Below are 25,039 nucleotides of genomic sequence, written 5' to 3' on the forward strand. Positions count from 1 at the left end.
TGGATAGCGAGGACTACCTGTATGTATATATATATATATATATATATATATATATATATATATATATATGAATATACAGGAATATTTACAGTTGCTTTATATATATGTATGTATGTAAAAGTAATTTGAGAGATTGGATGAAAAAGGGTTAGGATGGCTGACATTGACTATAAGAAAGAGATATAAGTATCTAATGGTCACTTGACCAAAGTATTCAATTTTGTATGTTGTCAACTCATAGACGCTATATAATACCAGGTTCTCCTATGTTTGCCCCATTCATTAAGGGTATATAAAGGGTACACTACACTATGATTGTCACGGGAGACCAGGCAATTTACACCTTTTAACCAGGATCATGCATTGAGCAAAACAAGTTAATGAAATAAATTGTAAATTTATTCACAGGAAAAGGCAAACACACAATGTTACACAAACTACTGTACATACGAAAATACACACTTACTTGGGAACTGGGGTATGAAAACTACACTTTTCTATGTCCTGGAACTGAAATCAGCATGCAATTCCAGACACCACCACTCCCTTCTCTCTAGAGGTCTGGATTTTCACTTGCTGGAGACTTGGTGCTTAGAATCTTGGAGAACTCCAAATCTGATGGGTGCAGGAGTTTATAATACTTCTGAGTTTCATTCACAGAACACTACCCCTATCAGAAGTGTGAGAACATTCTCAGCAGCCAATCAGAGCAGAGCTCATCTGGCTGATGATGTCAGAGAAAGGGGCAAGACTATCTGCAGGGAAGACTCCGCAGAGTCTGAAAGAACCCAAATGGCTGTTGGGGCCTTTTCCTCTGCCCCTCCTTGCTACCAAATGGCCCGACACCTCTTGACATCCTGGATTCCCTTTGAGGGCAGGTGGCTAGGCAGACATCATGTCTCCTCTGCAAATGTTTAGGTTGACCGCATGGATTTTTATACACCTTAAGAACCATACTTTAATAAAGAATAAACCCTGAGGAACCTTATATACGTGTGGGAAATTAGTTGGGGATATCTGGGCTCGAAAACCAGGAGTCTGGGGGACACGGTGCAGCCCCAATGTAATTCACCCCACAAACGCACAAATAGTGCCTGCACGCCGAGGAGAATCAGGGAACCATCAATAGCTGGGGCCCCCGAACTCCTGCAAACAAAAGGAATACATTTTCACCCCAATATCCCACCTAAAACTTACACTCCCAAAATCTGGAGTTTCTAAGACACAGGGATCCCCAAAAGCCCCTAAACAGGTCAGGTTTTTCTATACTTTGCAGGGGACTGCCAAAGCCCACAAACCAAATACAGGTTCTGGGACACATTGGCACTAACTGGGGTACCCCTATGTTATCTAGTGATCCCCGCAGCTACAGGAACACTTTTCCTCCCTGTGCCTCATTTTACTGTGCACAAAATATATATGTACTTAACACCCTTTGTTAATAAAATATACACTTTAAAAACCTAAGTCTTTCTGGTATGTGAAATAGAATAAAAAAGCTGCACTTTATTTTTCACTAGCCCTCTTCCCAATACACTATTGCATAGACTTAGTTCGGATTCCAAGAATTCCCTCACAACCTTACAGTATATGTATGGTTGGAGCACCTCATAACCCCTATACCAGTTCTGGGTGACCTGGGCATTTACTGGGTATCCCTATTAACCTAGGGACCCCTTGACTGTTTCAGGGACCCCTTCACATCCCTATGCCCCTTTTAACTTTATGGTCTGTGCTAAAGCAGGGAACCCCTAGTGGTGAGTCGCGAAAGCATTTTCAAGGGAGATATTGCCGGGACATGTGCCTACATGTATCCAGGAATTAGACCTGATTCCTGGGTGCATTTTTAGGGGAACCAGCAACTCTGGCCCCTGACTAGCTAGGCACATTCTGACAACACTTTCTCCGCAAAGCCACCCTTGAAACTCATACCACAGCAATCTCTACTTGCTGGCACGCCTGGAAAGGTAAAAACACATAAAATATTTTATTGCCGCACATTACAGGTTATGCATGTACAAACCCTGGGCTCAAGAGCTGACACTCTATAAACCCAACACACGAATCGGGGAAACCAAACAGGCTTAAACTTTTATTTGATAGCCTGGCTACACCCTACCGTCACAATGATATCTGTTCCTATTCTTCCACGCACAATCACATGCTGGTTAAATCTCTTAAAAGTAAATCCATTGAATCTATTTACCGCCATAACTATTGTCATCTCCTCTTTTTTGCTCCTAAACTCCTGAATGCCTTGTAAGCTCTCACTTGCTAAGCTCTCTCAAATCATATGGTCTTCTTGAATCTCTCCAATAAGGCTTCCATCCTTGTGTATGTAATTAAACTGGCCTAACCCAAGTAACCAATGACCTCAAAGCTCCTAAATGGCAAGGTGACTACTCTCATCTCATATGCCCGGACCGCTTCTGCTTTTTGACACTGTTGACCCCTCTCTCCTGCCACACATACCTCTTGCTCTACTGATATATGTAAAAAAGCCGATTTCCAAGCTCTCATCTTACGTCACCCATTGTTATTTCAATGACCGCCTCCCCATTATCCATCTAACTATCTGTTGGTGCGCCTCAGTACTTTTTCAGGAACCTTTTCCATTTACTCTCTGAATACACTCAAGTCAACGAGCAACTTCAGTAACTCTTAATCATGTTCTCCTTCCTCTGCAACACTGCATGGATCTACCCCTTCATCTTTAACTAATACATGCTCATCGTCTTCTGCCTTGACTACTCTAACCTCCTAATAAGGAGCCTCCTAACTTCTATTCAGGCAATCCATTTAGATGTCTGATGTTAGAATGGCCTCTTCTTTACATCCTTCTCTTACATGCATATCAGATAGAATAGTATATGTATTTAATGGGTTACAATGAATGTATGCATTAAGCACAACATTCTTATTCTCTTTCAAAACTCTACAATGACCCTCATTACATATCATATCTTTCACTTTACCCTTTAACACATTTTTCGAAGTTGTCTACTGTAAGTAGCCTACAATTTCTGGACCTCTTCCCATGAATGGAGCTCTCTCTGTCCCAGCTCTGTCCCAGCTTTCACAGTGCTCCTGAAAAATCATCTTTTTATGCAGGCATAAAAACACTAATAGCCATACAACCATTTATCCAAATGTATATTCCATTTTTAATTTGTTCTTTCTGTATGTCTCCACAATACAATTAAATTATAAACTCTTTGAGGCAGTGATTCCCAGTTTCCTCTGATTACAGTAATGTCAGATGCTCTTTCCCCCGCTATTTCAAACCCTTTCCTTTATTTTCAATTGCCTGTATGCCTCCTTTGTAAAATGGTGCATACATAATTGGTTTTGTGTAAAACTGAATAATAGTTACATCACTCCTTTCTTTTTCAGAGCATATAAAAGAGGTGCCTTTGCATTTGTGAATCAGGTTATTAACCAACATTTCCTATTTAGAGTATGAATACTCAGTTGTAAAGTCTTGTATGTTACCAAGGGAATAATCCAAGTCTAAATTCGGTACTAAGATGAAAGCTCAGAAAGTTTATATCTTCAACTAGTAACAACATTTTAACTTCACCGTAATATAATAAGATGAGTTCTAAATATCTGTCCACTGATTCGAACATTTTCATGTCTACTCTTCTCATTACAAGTGTCCCAGAAATATTATAATAATGTTTGTATTGGGCTTTTATTTTTACATTTTCACCCATACTTACATTTAATGGCTGCATTCCTATTTGCTTTATAGACATTCACGGTTTGAGTGTGTTTGAACTATTCCATATTTTCTCTTCTTCAGAGTTCCCCACAAATAAACCATAAATTCTAATTACGTCTGTAGACGGCTTTTTACTATACACCCACACCTAATTTTAAGAGCTGTATTATCACTTATGATTTTCCCAGTGTTGCAATTGGTTGTAATAGGTTCTACCACTATGTTGCCAGCAACTACAACACTACATTAAATATGTAAATATAGTAAAGACATTAATCTTTTTTCATAGTTACAAAAGTCATTAAATTGTTTGATGATGTGTGGCTATGTTTCACAGCATTATCTGCCCATCCATATATTATTTTTAGATTTTATATACATAAAGAGATCGACAAATTGTACAAAATGTCACTCGCCCATAAAAAGAAGACACGCCCCCTTACCCCTAATTTTTTTTAACCCCCCTCCTACTCTCACTTCCCTCCCGCTGTCGAGTACTTACCGGCGGCAGGGTGTGGCGGTGTGGTGCGGTGTCTCCTGTCATTCTCCTGCAACTTCCGTGTCTCCCCCTCCAACTCCCATTGAAATGGTCACGACGTCAAGTTGCCATGGCAACATGACGCAGCAACGTCACGTAGTGTCCCGTTGTCATGGCAATGTGGTGTCATTTGATGCCGCACAGCCATTTTCATGGGATTTGCAGGGGGATACACAGGACTTGCAGGAAGAATGCCGGGAGACGCCGCCGGTAAGCACTCGACAGCGGGCAAAATGCACTCACCCCAGGCGAGGGGGCGAGTGCATTTGTCGAGCCCTGCATATATATATATATACCATTTATATAAGTTAGCAGTTTCACCCACCATAACTTATATAAAGTATGGTAAACCTACCCAGCCTTGAAAATTGCAGAGCCAGTACAACCAGCCGCACACTGATGAGACCCAAAAGGTCGAAACAGCTGACTGTGAGTGGTTTCTCTGGATTTGCATCTAATTCCATGCTGTGCGTAAAAGCTATGAGAACAGCGAGCATTGGCTTATAAGGGTTCCATGTAAAAATGGATTTCAGGCAAAAGGTGACACGGCGTGCTTATTTGCATGTAATTTCCCAGAATCCCTTGCTGCAGTGGAAGCACTGTATGCTAGGTCAGCGGTGCGCAAACTGTGGGTCGCGACCCACAGGGGGGGCGCGACACTGCCGACGGGGGGCGCGGGGTTTACAGAGGCCCCGCGCGCTTCCCGAAGGCACTTAAATTAAGTGCCGGGGGAGCTGCAGGGCCTCTGTAAACCTAACTTACCGTGGCTCCGGCGGCTTCCTCCCTGCGGCGCCATGGCAACGCGGCGTCAAAATGACGCTGCGAGGTCATGTGACGTCACGTTGCTATGGCAACGTGACGTCATTACGCCGGAGCGCGGGTAAGTTGGGGTTGGGGGGGGCGCGGGAGCGAGGGGACAGCCGTCAGGGGGGCGCAGGGAAAAAAGTTTGCGCCCCCCTGTGCTAGGTGATAATGGTGAAAGGCAGGGTTGCAGACCTGTTAAAACAATAGGCCTTTGTCAAGCTATTTACTGGTTTAGTTGCAAGTGTAACTTCCTGGACATTAAAACTGTCATCCAATAGGAAGCCAAAACGTAACCCCCCCCCCCCCCCCCAATGATGATATAGCTTTCTTATTAGCCTGCTGAATCCCAAAGATTTGATGGCCATCTTGATTTCCAGGCAGTCCCCCGAGCTGAAAACAGTGTGGTTCATGTTGAATAGATATTAAATATGTGCCCCATGAATAACAAAGTAGCACAAATTCAAATATCACTTATTATACATTACGGGATAATAATTTGTTAAGAGCATTTGAGCGGTTCATAATATTGCTTTTTTCAGTAGTGATCATTCTCAACAGTCTACAAAAAAACACCATACAGTATGTGCCCTTTGGAAGAAAACTATTGGAGAATTCAAACTGTAGTACGGTATAGGATTAGACTGTCAAAGGAAAAGAAAGGTCTGTTTGAAACAATGATATATACTTTCATCATATAATGTACATAGGAAATATTATCCCGTTTATGAAAAGTAAGATAATCCTTTATCCTTTCCATTCTCGGTAATCAGAGACTACCTTGATTAAATTCTTGTTAACCCTGGTTTAAACTCTTGCTGGTCCATCTGGCAGTGAAGGGTTAAATCACTGTACAGTAAAGTATTTTACAACTAATTACATTATGCAGGACTCCTTTTCAAGTAGATGTTTTAGATTACATACTCTCATTCATATTGTTAGGTGCTCAGTTTACATAGATTTATTTTTGGTAAGCCTGTGAATGTCAAATGCTAGCTTCATCGTTAATCAAACTAATAACTTTTGCTACTACAATAGTCACGGATTGCTGTTTATAATGTACAGAATGCACAGAACTTTAAGTATTATTCATTATGTATACACTACAGGCAACCTAATTTGTCTTGCAATGTATATAAAGGATGTTCACCAGTTGTGAAAGTATAGGATTCTTTTTTAGTTCTCTCTCCAACACCTACTCACACTCGGAATAGGGGAGTATGAAATGTTCGCAAAAGTTCTCAAACCAGGTGAAATTGGCATCTTTTTCAGCTAACAATGTAGCAAAAAAGTTAACACAAAAATAACTATAGTCACATGGCCCTAAATTCAGGTCACATGACCCTTTACATACAGCCATTTTAGCGTCAATCCCATAACAATAACTGAATTCTGGAGAAAATTGGTGAAGTTTCAAACAATTCGTAATTTCGTTAAAACAAGAAAATGAGGAGAAATGTGCGCCTCTTTTTGCAAAGACCTTTGGAAGACATTTGCAGAACCGTATTTCGGAATTTCTTTAGATTACTAAACACAATGCACAGAACTATCTTTAATGCGTTGTCAGTAAAGAAAGGATCTTCAGCACATGAAGAGTATCCGGAGCTCTACTGATATCCCAAAAAGGAAATAAAAGCTGATATATAGAAAAAATTAGAAAAGTAAATGATTTTAATAGCTGCGCATATATATATACACACAGGGGCGGAACAGAAGGGGAGAAAAAAGTGCAGTGGAAGTGAAAATACAAAAATAGATGGAGTGAGAACCACTATCAAAAAGAGGGTAAAAAAACAAGGGGCTTAAAACATTAGAGGTAAAAAAAGGGGGGCAATGTTTCGAGGAAAAAACCCTTGTAAAGGCCCATTCCCATGTGGCGCGATAGGACTGCAGTACTTCCTTTCTAATTTACTTCGCAACAATCTTTCTATCTGGAACTGCTTCAGGAAAGTCCCCCTGCAACGAGGCAGCCAGTCCTGGAGGGTGCATTCTTCGTTGTTGCGCCTCTTGTGCGCCTGCAGGAGGGGATTAGTATTTTGCCATTTCTTTTTGCTATTAGAGTTATACGCTGTCTGTTATTTTCGCTTTGTTCTTTTTAGACCTGACTGGTCTTAATTTACTATCCACTCTTTTTATATGATAAATATGTGTAGCTATTAAAATCATTTTTTTTAAATATATTTACCGGTATATCACTTTTTTTTGGGATCCCAGTAGAGCTTTATTTACTCTTTTTTTGTGGTGAAGATCCTTTCTTTATTATACTATTCAGGAATTGGGGGATCGGTGTTGTCTTTGTTCAGCGATAGCAATTTTTGATTTCTTACGTGTGTTTTGATCAGAGTGGTGCTGTCCAAAACTTGTTATATATCTTTAATGTGTTATCATGACAAACTATGCACTGTAGTTGGTATATCACATCATACCTTTTTTTTAATTTTATCCAAGCGTTACAGGTAAGAAATGTACATTTAATTAAACATTTCCAAATAAAAATAGCAACAAAAAAAAAGCACAATTTATGTATGAGAATACAGGGAGTCTCCACAATGCAAAATTATAGCAATGTGGGTTTGAAACAAAATCAACTAATAATAATAATTATTATTTTTAATGGTTTTAAACCAGTATCCCACCACTTTTCTAGCGGCATAAGTTTACAAAGGAAAACAGAACACTGATATATTAGATATATATAAAAAAAATTAGGATCATGGCAACCACAAGACATCAAATATGATTTTTTTAAAACAATTAACACAATGTAAACTTTCCTCTGTATATCCACATTTTATGAAGTGGACGTTTGAATATTTGAAACATTTCTTCGGGATACGAGACCGGATGAGATGTCATTTTGTACATTGGAATAGGGGCTTTAAACCACTAAACTCAGCGGATGGACACAAACATATTTTCTCAAAGTAAACAACTGCTATTGAGCAAAATTGCTCTGCAGTGTTGAAACACTCTTCATATAATTTACACACCTTAAATAGATGGTATCATCAACTAAAAGCGTGCATGCTACATATACAAAATATAGACTACAGGTTGTTTTAAAATACACTAAGACATTCAGACACTTCATATGTATATGGGCAGGAGTTCAAATGAAAGTTTGCATTGCAATTGAGTGAATGTACAAGATATATATTATATATATATATATACATATATATATATATATATATATATATATATATATATATATATATACACATATACATACATACATACAAGAACATATGTAATGCTTCCAAATAAGCTTGATAGCATTGCCGTTTGCCTACCTTCATCACAACATCCTGACCTTAATGAGGGTGGACAGGGTGTCAAGACATTGACCAACATTAGATTCTATTCATGTTTGGCTATAAAGTATATATTATGTATATGGGTGCTGTGCTGGAGCCAGAGATGGTTTAGGACATGCGAGAACTTTCAGTGTTCGAAAAGTAAGTAAATCTGCAGGTCAACTAGAATTGATGACATGGACAGTCAACAATGAACAAGTGGTCCTTACCTGACATTTTCTTTAATTAATTTTAAAAAGTCAGCATACCATCATAATTTACATCCAAAAAAATATATATTTTTGGCCAGATCCTTTTTAAAGATGTTCCCATGAATATAATGTTACTAAACTATTTAGGGCAGTGAAAATATGTGAAGACCACCTGGTGTCACATATGATACTAGATGTGTCAATAACGTAGGATCCAACCTATACCCTGGTAAGAACACAAACTATATTTTATGATGTGATATCATAAATAAACAAAACAACGTGCTAAAAATAAATAACAACATTTTTTTTTGTGTGGAATATATATGTAGGCCTGTTAGTAAAAACTACAGATCAAGTATTTCCAGCATGAAATGTTGACATTATATTAAGGCAGGGGTGGTCAACTCCAGTTCTCAAGGGCCACAAGCAGGTCAGGTTTTAAGGATATCCCTGCTTCAGCACAGGTGGTTCAGCCATTAAATGAGCCACTGATTGAGGCACCTGTGCTGAAGCAGGGATATCCTTAAAACCTCACCTGTTGAGGACTGGAGTTGGCTACTCCTGAACTAAGGTATAGTAAGAAGGTATCAGCAGTCATTGTCACAGCGAAACAACCAGCATTTTCGTTTGAAGAATAAAATCATGGCGAACTCACCAGTGTAGACATGGATCCATTTGGAAGGTACGGATCAGACAACATCAGGAATGGGTAGCTAGAATATCCAGATCCCTTGTACATTCCTCCGTCTTGGTGTTTAATACCTATTAACATAAACATACATTATCACCTGCACTCAGACAAAATACAATGGTGTTCTTTAAATCCTAACTTCCAAAGATATGAAGAATCATTCTCAATAAAGATGATATTTGCATTTTTCCCTTTACATTTGAAAGCACCGCTGTGATTAATCTGCTCCTGCTTTTTGTGAGCTCAGGGTGCTGCTATTTTTGTGAGATAACAATATCTGTACAATGTGTATGTATTTGGAAAATGAAGAGCATTTAACAACTGTACTGTATGTTCAAATCTTTTTTTATTTTTGTGTTTAATAATAAAATTGTACTCACTTCTTTTAGTAGAGGAAACACAGTAAGCTATATACACTCCAGTTAAAGTTTGTTATTATTTGTATTTTCAACAACAACAAAATTAATACTTCATGCTAATTGATTGGGGTATCGTGTAACAAATTCTCACTAATAAAACCCTGTTGTTTTTCTCTTCACTTTATCAACTGCTGTCTAGACACGCTGCTTTTGTTCTTGATAAATTAGACTTATCTAATAGACTTCTACTTCAAACATGATCTATTTGAGTAGGGAGCGCTGTTTACCCTCTCTGATCACAAGCGAAGCAATGACTAATCCCACAAGATGTCACATCAAGGTAAAAAACAATGGGGTCGGCAAATGACAAATCAAAACACAGGGTACTGTGGAACAATGCACTTGCTCTATTGGTTCCACTGATGAGGTGAAAGTTTCAACCCATTTCCCTCTGTGGTATTTCAGCACCACTCCCCCCTGGCCCAGTTCACAAACACACACAAAGAAAGTATCACTTTTGCAGACTCTCAACATTTCGCACACAAAAACAGGTACCACTCTGGTTCCTCTACTTGTGCTGGAATGGAGGTACTTCCAAGCAATTTGTATACAAGTCCCTCAGCCTATGCAGCTTACCACACACAGTTTATTAGGTACAGCTGGATATACGGGATCCAAAATCATGTAGTGTACCTGCTAAATAGGTACAGTTAGAGGGTATGCTTTTGTAGAGATTGTATATGAGCGAAACGTCAACACCTTATTAATGGTTGTTGCTGCTGAGGGGACCTATAGTGACGTGGCAGACGTGTTGTGGCCCCCCTGCCATAGAAGGGTTTCATCTAGTATGTTTCTTTATTTTATATTTTTTATTTACAATCAGGTGAAAACTGTGGCTTCTGCATTAATCAATTGAATGGAAATGGATCTGTGATGCTTTCCTACTAAAAACAACAGTTGTAGGTGAAACGTTGCAATTATTGAAAAAAAATGACATTTGGTTCTAGATCATGCGCCTTATAACCATATATAATATACCAATATATTAACAATGTAAATGTAGTGGATGTGTAGTGTAGTAGTGTAATGTAGTGTGTGTGTATATGTATATATACATAGCAAATGGAAATATTACTGTGTGCTCATTTACATTTGTAGATGTATATATATATAAAGCAGAAAATAGCCGTGTTAGTCCAGTTGCGATAGTGCAGAATAAATGAGTTCTTCAGTATTAGGTGGTATCACCTAATACCGAAGAACTCATTTATTCTGCACTACATATATATACATATATAGAGTGTGTGTGTGTGTGTGTGTGTGTGTGTATAGGTGTATGTGTGTGTGTGTGTGTGTGTGTGTGTGTGTATATATATATATATATATATATATATATACACATATCAATATATATCATCATCATTTTTGTGAGAACTACGAGTGTAATGATCACATACAAAAAAATATGAATACACACTGAATGCATCATGTGTGCACTTAGTAAAGCTTGGCATACATGTGATAAGCAGAATATCTTGCAGGGCTCGCTTGAGCACACACTGGATGTGCCCCCCTGTTCAGTCCACCCCAGCTGCAGAGCTTCTAGGGTCTTGCATGAATAGGAGAGGAGGAGGAGGAGGAGAAGAGGAGGAGGAGGGATAGTTACTGGAGCTTACCATCTTCCATGTGATCTGCGAGTTTCTCCTGGTAAACCCTGTGAGCATCTTGTGCACGCCTGATCGCCTGTGAAAACAGCAGGAATTCAAAACTTTGTTGGCCAGTGCCTGCTCTTTATCACTCACCTTCCCTCTTCCAAACTCAACTCGCACCACCCGCACAGGCTCCTGCCCACCCCCCTCCAAAACTCCCCAACTCTTCTACAGATCTCACCTCTGGGTGCTGCTCATCGGGGACACTGGGATTTGAGCTGGTTTCAGACTCGTTCACCAGCGAGGACTTGAGATCTGCCAGATCCCTCTCTGTGAATGCATTCTCTCGGATCTTCTCCTCCTGATCCCCTTCATCTTTAAAGGAGATCATCTCATCATTTGCCCCCAGATCATCCTCTCCTCCGCTGCTGAGCTGGGGCATTGTGCGTGCTCTTCAATCCTTCCTCTATCTGAGTTATCCCCCCCAAGGGCAGATGCAGAGCCGGGGGGGGGGGGGTGGGGGGGGCAAGCTTGTGATGATGCAGGGCAACTAAAGAGGCTGGAAACACAGCGATCACCCCCCCTGCATTAGAAAAAGGGGGCAACAGGGATGAAGGGGGGGGAGACAAAAAAGTTTTGGGAGGAATGCAGATCTGGTGTAGTGAAAGTAAAGGGAAGGGAGCTGATGGCAGGGACAGCGAGCACTGGAGTGAGCCTGTGATCGTTTGAGGACAAGGGGAAGGCAAAGCAGATCAAAGCGCACCGCCTGCTGATTGATAGCTGCACAGAGCACTTGGGGGCTGAACAAATGCATGAGAGCTGTGCTCTTAAAGTGACAGCTCCTCACTGTGAGATCCCCACGCAGACATTGCACAGGGGCTGCCCAACAGGAATTTACAGCTACTATGCACACATGCACACAGTGTGTTATGCTGGATATTCTTTGTATGTTATAGATAGAAGATCATGCCCCGTTCAAAATACGTTGCAATATATATGGTTGCTCTCTTTTTTGTATTGCTCTGTGCTTGTGTCTGTGTGGGGTTTTCGCTGATGTGTGGGTTTATTTATTTATTTTTATTCTGCACTATCTAAATATTGTAGGACACTTTTTTAATTGGTGTTATCAGTTTTACAAAACTGTACATTTTTACATTTTAGAGTTTGATACACCCCTTTTAAATAATAACAAAAAGTACAATTGTATTGGAGGGATACTTGGATACAATAATTGCAGGACTAAAGAGGTTTCTTTTTTAAGAAACAAACCAATATCCAACATATAACAGGATGCACAAGACGTTCTGTGTAATTGCAATGGCCAAATTGCTAATAACAGGCTTTCCCATAAATATTACATCTACATTTTCATTTTAAATTGTTGTACTATAATGGTAGAGTCTGCTTCTTACAAAGCACTGATATTATATATATATATATATATATATATATATATATATATATATATATATATATATATATATATATATATATATATATATATATATATATATATATATATATATATATATATATATATATATATATATATATAGTGGCACTGTGTGCTCATTTGCATGTCATTTCCCAGAATCCCTTGCTGCAGTGGAAGCACTGTATTCTAGGTGATAATGGTGAAAAGCAGGGTTGCAGACCTGTCTAAGACATATGCACACAAGTAATATTTTTACATGATATATATATGCTATACAGTGGAGGGTTTTTAGTCACCTTTGTACTCACCATAACCTTAATAATAATATATACGCACACGCGCACACACACACATTTTAAGTTATGGTGGGTGAAAAAGGCAACAAGAAGCCTCCACTGTATAGCATATAGCAAATAAAAAGATCACTTGTGAGCACATTCACATGTTTTAGACAGGTCTGCAACCCTGCCTTTCACCATTATCACCTAGCATACATTGCTTCCACTGCAGCAATGGATTCTGGGAAATGACATGCAAATGAGCACACCATGTCACCTTTTGCCTGATATCCATTTTTACATGGAACCCTTATAAACTAATGCTCGCTGTTAACACAGCTTTAAGCACAACATGGGAATCAGAGGCAAAGCCAGAGAAACCACTCACAGATATGTTTCAACCTTAAGGGGTTTCATCAGTGTGAGCTTGGTTGTACTGGCTCCGCAATTTTCAAGGCAGTAGGATTTACCATACACAGTTTTGATTCCCATGCTGTACTTAAAAGCTGTGTTAACAGCGAGCATTAGCTTATAGGGGTTCCATGTAAAAATGGATTCCAGTCAAAAGGTGACACGGTGTGCTCATTTGCATGTCATTTCCCAGAATCCCTTGCTGGAAGCACTGTATGCTAGGTGATAATGGTGAAAGGCAAGGTGCAGACCTGTCTAAAACATGTGACTGTGCTCACAGGTGATCTTTTTATTTGATATATATAATATACACACACCTTAACATGTATGTTTACTACTTATTTATAAATACGTTATTTTGAAATATCTTTATGATTACACAGACTGAGTAATTTAATACAGGCTTTCCCCCTTCTCTTGTATTTAGTAACTTGAATTCCCTGCTACCCTTGGGATCTATTTTTCTGTTCTCTTTCTTGTCACATAAGCATAGGTTGTATTTATCAGAATCTGAAATCACCTCTAGTAACACTTGACAGGACGTTGGCTTTCCAATAAATTATTAGTTTTCTTTTTTTGCTCCAGGGACAGGAAACATGAAATTAACATCTTAGTAATCAAAACATACACTTATACACTACTGTCTTGTAGACTGTGAAATTCCCTACTGGAAGTCTGGCAGACCGATGGGGAGAGGCAGAAGGAGTCAGAGTATGGTCAAAAACTGACATGTTTCGCAGTAATAACACTTTAGATCCTTAAGTAGATAGGCTTTAAACTTTGCTGCTCTGTGATTACTCCATTAATACAACTTGCAATGACAATGGCACCCACTGTAAATCTTTTCCTTAAAATGTAGCTGCGCACATAATCAAAAACACTGTTATCTCCAGAACATCTGTTCTTGTTGGAATATAATGTTCCATAACTGTTTTGCTAATAATTAAAATATGCCCTCCATGTGTTCAGCCTGGGATAGCATTGCAAATCTCTTAATAGATTGACTTTAAACTGCGCTTGTTTGGGTTGTTATATTAACACAATATGCACTGTACAAAAGCCTGGAAAACGGTTTTAAAATGCAACCACAGGCATAACCAAAACATCATTATCTACAGAGGATCTGCCTTTTTTCTGTTTTTGTTGGAATGTGATACACTATAATTGTGTTACAAATAATGAAAATGATATGCTCTCCACGTGCTTAGCATTAGATATATTTAATTCCCTATACATGTATACCACAAATCCCCCATGCGTTTACTTTAGAAAGGGTGATCCAACTTTTTTTTTTATATATACTGTATTTACTTACATTATACTCTGATGTATTGTGTGGCAAGCATCCATTTAACAGTGTCAATTATGTTCTGCAACGTCTTAATAGCAGATTGCACTTAGTGACCACATTTCTTCAACAGTCGGTCAAGTTTATTTTACTGATATCACTAGCAGCTGTGGGGGGATTAGTTAAATGACATTTTCGTTACTTGAACTTTTTTTTTTTTTTTACGCTGCTACTCTTGTTTTACATGTAAAAAAATTAAATAGAAATGGTCTGAGAATTACAGCCCTCCTCCCAAATTGAGATAAAACCTTGGCAATGAGTTGGAAACCTGTTGTAAGCAGTGATCCAGAAAACAAAGAGGCTCATTAATGCAGAGACTTTGGTGAGGCTTTGATGTTAGCTAGCTAGTATTCACTCTTAGTACCATTTGCATTTAAACATCATCTCTGCTTCCTTTGCCTTAAGCGATTTAGGAGTAAAGTATAGCTTCTATTTAAAGAAACCCACTGTGGCCAGGCTTAGAATACAAATATCACATCATGTTCGTACTGAGTACATGGCTCATAATTATGGTAGTTCAGTAGAACGATATGATGCAATAGGCTCCAACTACTAAACCATTCTCTAACACTGACTGATTGCACTAAAGGTGCAGTTGACTCTATAATCATTATTGTTATTTCTGCACAATTTTTGATTTTAGGAGAAAAATATATGTAAATGTTGTTGTTGATTTTTTTAAAAGCTGCGATTCCTATTTGCCAAAAACAAACAAACATTTTTTGATCAAGTCTTGATGACTGCAACTTTGGATTTCATGCTGTACACATCCCCTTTTTTTATTACAAAGTAGCCCCATAAATATGAAATAACTATTCAAAATAGTAGAGATAGTGTTACTTTTTGGAGTATTTTTACTCTATCGAGGCCAATACAGTATGTGCTGCTAATTGGAACGGTACCTTTACAGTAATAAAAGGGTTTGTCGTCTAAGGACTAAACGTTATTAAAGACCCCATTATGATAGTGACACATTCTGTGGGATTACTCACAAACAGAACTGACTATTTATTCTTCACAGTAAGGACTTCTTTTAAACCTGTGGTCCCACTTTGTACACTCTTTTTATTTTTCCTTTTTTTCATCATGATCACATACACGTTTGAGAAATTCATGTGTAGGTTTCTATTATAGAGATTACTAAGGTGAAATACAGTATTTTGAAAGTGCTGAGTGTCTGTTTTCCACCTGGCAAAGTGGCCAATTGACTTGCAATGGCTTTCCATGGGCAGCTTTTTTCCACTTTTTTCTCTCTCTACTCCTCCTTCTTGCTGCTGGGGATATCTCTCAAAATCCTGGACCCAGCCATTTATACTCCAGCTCTCCCCCACACCTCTCTGCCACCTTTTTGCCTGCCACCTCTTTCCCTACTAATGGTGTTAACCCATGTAATTTAATACCTACCAACCTTAAAACTTGCATCGCAAAATAAGCATCCCACTCATGGCTACTGTCCCACCCTCTGTCACTCCTACCAACCATTGTGGCAAAGCACTGCCATCTGCTGCACTTATTCCTCACCTGCTGTCTCTATAAGTCTTCCCACATACCACTTCGGTCGCGTCCATGCTCGGTGAGACTGCGCGCGCGGTGCGATCAGTATTATGATCCTCTATGATGATGTCTTTAGAGCACGTGACCAGAGGGCCAGCGCTCACGATGTGCAATGAAATAGATACATTTGTTTCCTCGCGCGACGGCTGGGTCACGTGAGCAGTACGCCCAATGAGGGCGAGCCAGCTCTGTGACATAATGACCACGCCCACGACACGCCCCCCTCATTGCGTCCAACAACAGGACACACATTGCTCCAGCTAGAGCAAAGAGTTAAGCCCTTCGCACGGTCGCGCGCGCACACTGACCCACCATGGTCCCAGCCTAAGATTGTAAACTCTCTGGGGCAGGGATTATTTTTCCTTTACTATTGTCTGGCTTTGCTGCACTTATTGTATTATTATAATTCATGTACTGTATTGTCTTTGTGAAGCGCCGAGTACATTGTCGGCGCTATATAAATAAAGATATACAAACATACTATAGATCAATTACATCATAAAGTTGTCATACATAATGTAGGTTCCCTGGGAATGTTATGTTTGAGCCAGTCATGACACAACAGCTGGACCCTTAGTAAATATTCCAACACATGATAGGCCTAGTACTGAGTGTGGTCCCAAAGGCCAGCCCCTCTGTATATGATATAGTTCAAGCCATCCTCCCACTTAGCTTTGAACCACTAGATACATCTATACAGGAGCTGTATGTGCATATATGCTATTTGTTGCGAGTTAGCCTTGGAGTTACATTTCTTCAAAGATAAAACAAACATTAAACATGGTAATGCAAGTCTTAGATGGCTCAGTGATTTTACTTTGTGACAATTTCTATTTATCGTGCTGATTGGGATTGCATCTTAAACCTAATTGGTGATTGAATGAAAATAAACAGGGTTTTGAGAGCTAGTAGTCAAGTGGAAGTCAGCGAAGGAAAACTGACACCTGTTTTTTTATTACATTACAACTCGCGCCACACACATGGCAACTAATTGATGATATGATTTGTGATGTATTGATCACAAATTGAATACTACTTGCATTTTACAAAACAGGATAAAAGGATGGAGATACAGGCGAAAGGGCAATTAGTGTGAGCCACGGACACATTTCAGTTGACTGAATAACATTAATGGTGTAACACACCATTAATTCAAAGGGGAAGGAAAAAACCGATGGTGTGAGATACAGAATTTCATACATTCTATTATCATATGTACGTCTAACACCTTCCTAACTCTTCCTACTGATAATCCCTAAATGACAGTTGACTGGTGTTGAGTATAATAGGTGCAATAGGTAACATAAATGCAAAGCACTTTGACACATTGATGCTAAAAGATGCAGGATTGCCTTGATACATAGACCAATGTGTTCCTTTGCCTGACTAGTATTTTCACACCTGCAGTTTAGTCTCCTTGCTGCCAAAAGGCTGTGCTGTGCCAGGCTCTGTAATCCGTTGCACGCTTTCTAAAAAGGGTATATTTTTTCAAACTGTTACTGTATGTAGTCCAGATGTTTGCAGTAATATTGACATAGTAAAAGCAGCAATGCAACTTTCCAACTTTTGTTTTTCTTCCTTTTATTATTATTTTTATATGTAATGCAGGTTACAATGTCTTCTTGCATTCTACATTCTTACCTAAGTTGATAATCGTTTGGTGTTCCTGTTATAAATCTGTCAAAATCCGGATTTTGTGCCTAGCATAATGGCTGCTTCAGTGTGACGTAGCAGCTACAATGTATCCTTATATTACTAAGGTTACATTATATATTGTTACAGTTTATAGCTCAAACTGCTGGGAACATTTGTAACATATCCCAAACAGAAAAGTTAAAACCTGCTATAGAAATCAAAGCATACTTGAAATCTCATTAAAAATGGCATAAAGAGTTGAATTAAAAATAAATAAATACAGTCACTATTATCTAATACTACAAAACTGAATTATTTTAAGAAAAAACCATAAGATTTCCCATATTTTGCTGCTTTAACTCTGGAGATCTGGATGTGTAACATTTTTCGTCACTGGGCTTTTAAAATGGACACGACCATTTACTTAAATGATGACAATGGAGATTTTCCCTGGCAAGGATTATAAAGTGAATCCAAGCATACTGTATGTGAGGATATGTTATTACTTCCATTGCTGTTTGAAGGAAGCAGTTATGTTTACTCTGTAATAAATATCATACAGATTGCTTTTACTTTCTGTTCTTCCTTTACCATCACACACGTCACTGTAAAATGAGCCTGTGCTTTCTGTTTACTTTGTGGCACTGTATCAAGCCCTGGTTATTGTTTTTAAAAAGGCCATACGCGTATTTAAGATCAAAGGGGTAGATGTTCATAAGTGCGTTCATTTTTTTTAGCATACCGCTAACACTATTTTACATAACGTTATGGTAATGCGTATCCCCAAAAATCCATCGTGTTACGATGTCCTCACATTTACCTGAATAATAGCGGATCGTTACATTTTAGGACGTTAGGCTTACTCTACATGCACATAATATGGTAATCAGCAGTTTACCTAACAACAGAGATTCTCCGACTTTCATTGATGGTAACGCATCATAGTAATGCTACGTATTTAAGACCTTCCAAAAGCTGGTGTTGCCTACACCCATACCCTGATTATTAATGTGTTATTTCTACAAATAGCCTGCAATGGAAAAGGCAAGGTAGTGTTACCCCCATGAATGTACTGAGTGTAGGACTTAACCCTTTCATTATACGTGTTCTACTATCATATATATGGTGGAACATATATAAACATCAACAGATGCATATGACAGTGTGTATTTTTCATGGAATGAAAAATGCTTTTTAATGATGAAAGGGAATGTATGATATGTTTATGCGACCTAATATTGTATATAATATTGAGTGTGTAAAGTATGAGTGTACAATATTGATTCTACATATGAGAACAAGACTGTCAAGGAGACGACATACAGTAGGCACTCTGAAATTTTGTTACACACAGTTATGTCACTGTGTGTAAAAAATAAAAAATAAACTATATTAACATTATATCTAAACAACAATTATAATAATATATACCAACAGCAACATATAACATATTTACAATTTTTTCCATCCCACACCTCTTTTTGGGTGGTGCGCTGCCTCCATCAGTTGGCCCCTGATTACACGTTCTCCCACGCCTCAAAGTGTGCACCCGAGCTGTAGATGGCGTGGGCATGCCTCTGCTGGTGGAGGAGGAAGAGGGGGAGTCTCCACAATGTTGGAAATCCATGATGTAGCCTCGGTCTCCAGGAATGCATTTGGGATAGTTAGCATGGAGGGGGCTCCCTTCTTCTTGCACTTAGCCCAGCCCTGGCCTCAATACGGCAAAGCTGGGCTGTGATTGCATTAAAGACCATGCGCTGCATGTCCACCAGCTACCTCTGGTGTGCCATAATCTGGACGTGAGAGAGCGGTGGGGTTTGGCTCCTCAGTGCAGCCGGAGTGGCTGGATGGGCAGCACCGGATGCAGCAGTGGGGGGCAACAATGGCTGCAGCTGGTAGGGCAACCACGGGTACAGAGGGGTGGGCAATAACAGGTGCAGATGGGCAGGGGGGCAACCACAGGTGCAGGTGGAGGGGGGGCAACCACGGGGGCAGCTGGGGCAGCTGAAGCATCGTCTGTGCCGTCCTTCGTGACATCTGTGAAGAAGAGGGTCACAGTGGGCTCTTCCTCCTCAACCACGGCTCTACAGCCACAGACACAGGCTGTGCTGCTGCGACCAAAGGCTGTCTGTATGATGGTCCGTAAAACGAAATACATCACATCATCAAATACATTCATACAGAAAGTGGGTACATGTAAGCACATTTGGATAGATTGCAAGGCAACCCCTCCCCCCCCCCCATTTATATAGAATATATAGAGGCCTTAAGCCACTAACTGTAGAAGGCCTTTGCTCCCATACACATGGATGAGAGCTGAGGCATGCTATAATTTGTAACCTTTTTGGTGGAGCAATAACATTTAGAGTGATCTCTTATTTCCAAGTATGTCCTGGGCACTAAGTTAAGTAAAGTAATTTAAAAGGGGCTATTTCTAACAAGTTTGCAGTGTCTAACATCAGAAGTCTGGAATGCATTTAGACAGGAAGATAATTTGAGGGACACAGGTAAGTAGGTAAAGCAGTGGGGTGAGTTTTAGCAGAAGAAAGAGCAACACGATTCATAAGTGAACTGTACGACTATAAACAGGTTGGTGATGTTGAATCGTATGAGATAAATGTTGGGTATAGTGAGTGTTTAGATGCCATTCATACGATGATTAAGCAGGTTGGACATGAACTCTTTTAAATACTGAAAATTTTTAAGTGTTGCTTAAACTAGTGTTATTTTGATAAGTGAGCATATGGTCCATGTAAGAGGACATGTGCAGAGATATGCAATGGAGACGTTAAGGTGAAATTAAATAAGGCTTTTATTGCGCCTGTTTCCTTAACACAAGAAAATCATCCAAACATATGCAAAAAAGGGATCAAACAAAGCTTCTGTTCCACTTGGGAGTATTTCTAGTGAAACCTATGCAGTCCACAACTCCCTTTAGATTAGCATGTCTCCCAGCCCCAAACATATATCTTGATATGTGCAGATATACAAAAAGTCTTAGAAAGGAAAGTCTTATCTGTTTCTTGTAGGGGAAGGCTTCTTTGTTCTTCTGGTGTCTACACCTTTGGGCGATAAGGCAATGTCAGTGTCATATTCTCTAGCCTGCTGTACCCATGCTTGGCCACCGGGACTGCTGCCACTCTCAATGTCTTGTTCTAGCCTGCTGTACCTAAACTTGTCCACCGGGATTGCTGCTGCTAAACTAAGGAACATTCCAGAACCTGATACCTGACACCTCTGCACCTGTGCTCCACCTCTCAGCCTGCCTATATAAACCTCCCTTTCCTGTTCCTCCCTTGCCTCTGTTTCAAGTCAGACTCCTATGCACATGCCTCTGATCCTGATTTGTTCCTGTACCTGTATTTGAGTCTGTTCGCAGTAAAGGCCCTTGCTGGTAATCTGGCTTGTCCCTGTTTGGATCCGTTCTCAGACCCTGCTCCCAGACCTGTCCCTGCTCGCCTGTCCAGTTCCAGTCTCCTCGTTGCCGACCTCTGCTTGTTACCTGACTTTGCTACCTGCCGCCTGCCTCGGACCCCTGCTTTTTACCTGACTTCGCTATCTGCCGCCTGCCTCTGATCTCTGCTTGTGACCCCTACTACGCTCCCACTGTTCCGGCCACCGAGATCCTACCCACCACAGGAGTCTCCCGAGACAGTCACGATCCAGGTTTAGAAGTACTTTCCCCTGTGTCTTGCTGGCAGCCTCTTCTGGTAGGCACAAGACATCTGTTCCTATGGTCAGTCCCACAATTTGTGAGACTCAGGAAAAATCTCACTTCCTATCTCAAAGACAGGCTTTTCTAACAAACCTAATCAGCCAGGTGGTGTTGGTTAATTGACTACCAGCAGTTAACCACCACACTGCTGGATTAGAGGCACATTTCCTGAACAGGGATAACTCCCCTGTTACATACCTCCCCTGTTTGTGGGAAGCTTGGGCTTGCCACGGCCAAAGCCCATCCTTCCACTCTCATTCGAGATATCTCTGTGACTTGAATGAGAGTGGATGGAGGAAGAGAACCCTCAGTCCCGCTAGGATTGGAGCCCTTTCTCCAGTTTATTCGTGTCTCCTCCTGAAGGTGCTTGAGATCAGCACTCCTCAGTTGCTCGAGGAAGACTTTTTCCAAGTATAGTCTTTTTACTGCATGTGCGGTCATGAGATTTCCCTTGTGTCGGGTGCTCCTCTTATTGTAGGCAGACTGTATGGCAACAGTTGCAGAGCGTTTAAAAACAGCCCTTTGAGTTTTACGCTCTTGAAGCTGTCTCTCTGCACTTTTTCCACTCAATGGAGTTGCTAGTTCAGCTTCTTTGGGTTTGAGTTGCAATTCCACATCCACTTCTAGAGAATATCCATTCTTTTCAGCTTCATCAGCTAAGGATTCTTCTGGTTTTGATTCAGCACGTGTATGTTTTTTTGTTGCCTGTTGGGTGGCTGAAGGTTTTGCTAGTGCTTGTTTAGGTGGTTCAAATTTTGCAACCTTGTTTTTCAGACGAGCGGTATTCCCAGCTCACACTGTACCCTGGTCTTCATGGGTCTTTGTGGCTGTGGGATACTGACGCTTGGTCAGGGTCAATACTTGTCCTTGTAGAACTGCAATCTCATCCGCGAGATATCCCTGTTTTTTGAGTGCGTCTTGCAAGTCTCTTCTCAGGGAATTTATCTGCACACTTTGCTTTCTCTGAGCTTGCTTCCACATTTTCATTGTATTGTGAAGCACTGTGAATTTCTTTGCTCGGGCCACAGTTACTTGTCTCAGTTTCTGGACCTTATTGTGCTCCCTCTTGTGCCGAGTCACCTGGGCTCTAAGCTTGGCCTCTAGCGATGCTTTGGTGATGCTCAGGGTAGCCTTCAGTTTCTCATGCTGCTTTGCAGGAACATACTGGGTAATCACACGTTCCTGCAGCACTTGTACTTCTTTAGCAGCCTGCAGATTGTCTTCCTGCAGAGTTTGCTGCTTCTCCTCGGCCTTCCGGAGGTCCGTATGCAGACCTTGCAGTTTGTTCTGCAGTTGGTGCTCTGCTTCAAACTTCTCATCTTCCAAAAGTTTCTTTATTTTTTCAAGCTCGTGCAGCTTTTCATTCTTTCCATTCACGTGGTCTGTCAACTGAGAATTCTCCTTTTTCAGTCTTAGATTTTCTCTTTTTGCAGTCTCTATAGTTATCAGGGCCTCCATGTAGTCCTCCTTCCATTTACGCACATCTGCTTTGAGAATGACAATCTCCTGGCGTGAGATTTCCTTCTCTAGGTTGAGGGTCTGAAGCTCCTTCTGAGAGACTTTGAAATCTGTATTAAGATTGACAATAGTTTCTTTAAAATTGTCCAGCTCCTCAGCGAGACTGTGTAGTTCCTTTCTGGAGACTTCCAGTTTTGTGTGGCCGCTGTTGATCTCATGCTGTGAGGCATCCAGTGCTGCGCGGAGTGTATGAACCTCGTTCTGGGATACGTCCACCTCTGTCCGGACACTGTTGACCTCTTGTTGTGAGGCATTCAGTTGTAGGTGAAGACCGTGAACCTCTTGCTGAAAGACTGTAATCTCCTTCAGTGCCTCCTCATACTTCCGCTTCAGCTTAGCCATCATTTTATCGGATTGGCAAAGCTTTTCCGCCATGGTGGCATTATTAGTGTTTGCAGCATTTAGCTCGGAATTGAGATCGTCCCATTCTGTTGCAGATTCAGAGTACATTGCGAGCACCATCTTCTGTAGCTCAGCATTATCTTCCCTCTCAAGTTTCAATTGTTACCGGAGCAGATCAGTCACGCCTGGCAATTTTCAGGGCGTCTTCATGGCTGGTCAAGGGATCGTCACTCACTGGTTCCGGCTCCGCTTCCCTGGGATGGTTGATTGAGGGTTCCTCACTGTTGGCACCGGACAAACACTTCTTTGGGTTACCCGACTTCTGCCTTGGGCCCTCTGGATATTCGGTCATCCGAATGACGAATCCTCCATTTTCTCTAGGCTGCAGGGCATCTCAGTCCCCCTTTTTCTCCGCGGGATCTGCGGACGTGTCTGTTCCTTCCACGGTACGTGAAGAACCGCTTTTCTTTTTCTTTTATCGCCTTTTTGTTTTGGATGACACCGTCCCCTCAGGGATACTGGGGTCTCCATCTTCATTTGAAATTTTGGCAGCGTCATTGGATCCACCATGCTTTTCTTGCAACTGTAATAGCTGACGGAAATATTTGGTGATCCGCTGCTCCCGCTCTTTCTCCTGCCGATCATATTCGTCATCATGGGGAGCGGTCTTTTCGGTTCGTACCGAGTTCAGGCACCCCCACCATTCTTGGGGTGTTTTGTGGGTGTGACTCGGTTTGGGTTCCCCGTAAGAGATGTCTTCCTCCTCATCGGTCTGGACAGGAACGCTGCATCTTGTCCTCCATTTTTGGGCTATCAGGTGTAATTTTCTTCCTGACTTCAGGAGGCGCTATTGCAACTGTTGCCACTGTATTTGCTAGAACCCCAAATGGCAGTAGTCCTACTGGTGGGCATATTTTGCTTGTAGAGGTCGTAGCTCTCACAGGCTTCTCTGTAGACTTTTTCTTCCCTTGGGTAAGTTTTACAATATTAGCATTACTGTGCATGCATTCATCGCCTGAATAAGGCCTGAAGGAACACTGCTCCATGTGGTGGGGTTCTTTACACCAGGAACAAATTTTCTTCCCTATTTTTGCAGTCTGTATTTGACTTCAGATGGGCAGCCATTGTAAATTCCCAGGGTTCTATTTCTTTAAACACAATGCTTGCTAGCTGCCCATTTTCTGGCTTCAGCAAAGGCATTTGGTTTTCTGCTTGAGTTCAGTAATTTTCAGTCTCATCTTTGGGTAATATGGCATTCACTCTTTACACTTTGGGTGCATGTTGCACTCCCAAGATACATACAGACTTTACTTGCAGAAAAAATATTCTCTTTTTTTTTTTCACTTTCTTTCACTCCGGGCAGGGCAACTTAATACTCAGCAATTGGCTTTTGGTTACCCATTACACAGATAAGCAATCCCTTTTTCACATTTTCCGGCATATACTCCATTCACAGCTGGTAGTTCTATGCGGTGTGGCAGCCTTTACTTGCAGAATCAGTATCGCTCGTGGGTCACCATCTGTATTCAC

The 25,039-nt window shown here is 40.6% G+C and overlaps 1 protein-coding gene across 6 annotated transcripts in view; it reads right to left on the reverse strand.

Annotated features, from left to right (window-relative positions):
• TCF7 (transcription factor 7) overlaps positions 1-12,004 on the reverse strand; it is a 187,577-nt gene extending 175,573 nt beyond the window's left edge. For 5 of the 6 annotated variants that reach the window (XM_075601173.1, XM_075601172.1, XM_075601171.1 and 2 more), the window contains exons 1-3: positions 11,515-12,004; positions 11,301-11,367; positions 9,230-9,336 (exon numbers count right to left, since the gene is read on the reverse strand). In XM_075601173.1, coding sequence (XP_075457288.1) covers positions 9,230-9,336; positions 11,301-11,367; positions 11,515-11,715 — 375 coding nt within the window. In that variant the 5' untranslated portion in view covers positions 11,716-12,004. Of the gene's footprint in view, positions 1-9,229; positions 9,337-9,645; positions 9,900-11,300; positions 11,368-11,514 lie in introns of those variants that run through there. The other variant, XM_075601174.1, reaches the window with a different exon arrangement.
• Positions 12,005-25,039: the final 13,035 nt, after the last annotated feature.

Source organism: Ascaphus truei, chromosome 5, assembly GCF_040206685.1.
Source record: "Ascaphus truei isolate aAscTru1 chromosome 5, aAscTru1.hap1, whole genome shotgun sequence".
Lineage (NCBI taxonomy): Eukaryota > Metazoa > Chordata > Amphibia > Anura > Ascaphidae > Ascaphus > Ascaphus truei.